General features: G+C 26.4%; 1 protein-coding gene across 1 annotated transcript in view; it reads right to left on the bottom strand.

Moving 5' to 3' along the window:
* Positions 1–481: 481 nt before the first annotated feature.
* Positions 482–2,329, bottom strand: part of LOC111621964 (dystrophin-like) — a 74,820-nt gene continuing 72,972 nt past the window's right edge. Inside the window, exon 16 of the mRNA XM_023364219.1 lies at positions 482–828. Within this exon, the coding sequence (XP_023219987.1) occupies positions 583–828 (246 nt within the window). The 3' untranslated portion in view covers positions 482–582. The remainder of the gene's footprint in view (positions 829–2,329) is intronic.

Here is a 2,329-nt window from a genome sequence, read left to right as displayed (position 1 = left end):
AACTAGCTGTAAGCTGAATTGTGTTATAAAGAGTTGTTGTGGGAAGATCGAGCGAGAGCAGAGAATCAGTGTAAATAAAATTTTGTTTATCTGTAATGGGCAGTCTATTTGATTAATAAATGCAATTCAACCAGTATTCAACTTGTCTTATTTCTAACACATTTCACATCTTTTTACATCATAACTACAATATAAATCTAAATATATTAATTCAACAATATTTAAATAAAAACATATAGTTACTATTTACATACTTATTATATTATTACATTTAATAATAAAAAATTGTTAAATGTGAAGATAAAAATGAGGCTAAACTTTTATAAGTGAGTGAGATTAAAATCTTTGTAATATTCAACATTGTAAATGTTAAATGAAACCTGGTAATCAGAATTTTAATGTTAAATTAATCTAAGAATCAAAATTGAAGTATGAAGAAAATACTTTTTAATAGTTTAATGCCCATCTTCTTTAATAAAGTCTAAAAGTAGTTTGAATTGTATTTTTATTTGTTTAATCTGTGGTGCTTCAATAAAGCAGAATTTTTGTCCAAGTTGTTAACTTGTTGTTCTTGAATAATTATTAAGCTAATTCAAGTTTGCAACTTAGTTTATATATAAAGAAAACATTTCTGAAAAAGATTTTTCTAATTACCTCATGCTCTTCTAAAGGTTTTTCATTTAGTGCAAACATTCCAAGTCTCTTTTCTAAATTTTGTTTAGCAAAAGTCATCCATTTTTGTTCTTTTTGAATCTTATCTAAAAATTCTGTTAATTCTTGAAGATAATTTTCAAGAAGCTGTTTTTGTTCTGGTAACTGCGTTGCAACCTGAATATTATCCAAAAAATTTTATATAATTATTATAAATATGGAAAATTTTAATTAATAGTTTTATATATAGTTAACTTTATAATTAAGTTATTATAAATAAAATTTCAACATAAATCAATATCAATATGTCATATCAACATTAATGTGAGAATCTGATTGTAAGATTAATTTAATTTTTCTAAATTTAAAACTCAATGTAATATTTCATCATTAAATTCTATATTTTTTCCATGTTTTTATGATAAAAGTAGATATAAACAAGGAAATTCAACTTCCTTTTTAATTCAATCTACTTCCCAAAAGAGATGTCATCATTTCCCAAGACAAACTTGAGCAAAAAGACTCAATGTCAGATGACCACAGTCTGAACTCCTCATTGGAGTAAATTTCTCAATATAAAGGTTTCGTGCCTAATTCTAGGTGAATTTGGCCATTCCAGCCAGTTCTCCAAATCTTATGTTGTGTCTCATTGCCTCACCACTAATTCTGACTTCTGCCTTTCATAAGAATCAAGAAAGAAAGAAAAGATCGTTGATTATTTTAAGAGGTATTATATCAATTTTATGTAAGCTCTCTCTCTCAGTATTTAGAGGTGTAAATAGTTTAGTGATAGATATAATGATAGATTATTCCTTTGTATATTTTTTATTATTTCATTAAACTTTAGTTGTTATGTGTAAACCTGTATGTTCATTTAGTTGAATATGAATCTGGACACCTATCGACTTAACCACAACCTCCATTTCCCTCAATCTTTAAATAGCCCTCCTCTTAGAAAGAAACTATTATCATGAGTTAGGATGCGATATTAAATAAATTTAATCCTAACTGGTGTCAGGAATCCTGACAGGAGATGACACTTTTACAATCATCTTGTCTCCAAATTCTCAAATTAGTATATTAAGACCATCCACTGACAAAGTGAGTGTGACTTATCATTCTGTCGTCAGAAAGTGGGTGTAGAGTAATATATTCTTACCCCTGATTTCTCACATTAATATCAATATTTATCATGTAAAATTTTAAGATTAGCCTTAACTTTATAAAAGCCTATAAAACTTATAAAAATTATATTTTGAAGTTTATGATAACTAATGGTATATGAAATAAATATTTTGATACACTACTTTAATTTCATAACTTTTATACATGACAATTAATATAAATATAATATAACAATATACTTATAATATAATGATAAATAATTACTGAAATTTTTAATAAATAACAATTACTGTTAAAAGTTTTTTTTATATATATAAACTATTATTATGTTGGGTTTAGTGGGTAATACTCAGTTTAAACCGGTGGCTATGTACTATGCCGGACCAGTCAAGGCATAGCAACCAAAACAAAACTAAAATTAAATGTGTGTGTCAGTATCAGTGTCTGTATTCAGAAATTTCCTAACAATATGGCATGTATTCAATATAGTGGCCTTCTGTAGTGTGATGTATGTATTTCTACTCAATTGTAATGTTCCCAGGCTTTTGTGTAG

Source organism: Centruroides sculpturatus, unplaced genomic scaffold, assembly GCF_000671375.1.
Source record: "Centruroides sculpturatus isolate CEXI.00-Female unplaced genomic scaffold, Cexi_2.0 scaffold312, whole genome shotgun sequence".
NCBI lineage: Eukaryota > Metazoa > Arthropoda > Arachnida > Scorpiones > Buthidae > Centruroides > Centruroides sculpturatus.
The sequence above is the reverse complement of the archived record's forward strand: the minus strand, read 5'-3'. Positions and strand labels throughout refer to the sequence as shown.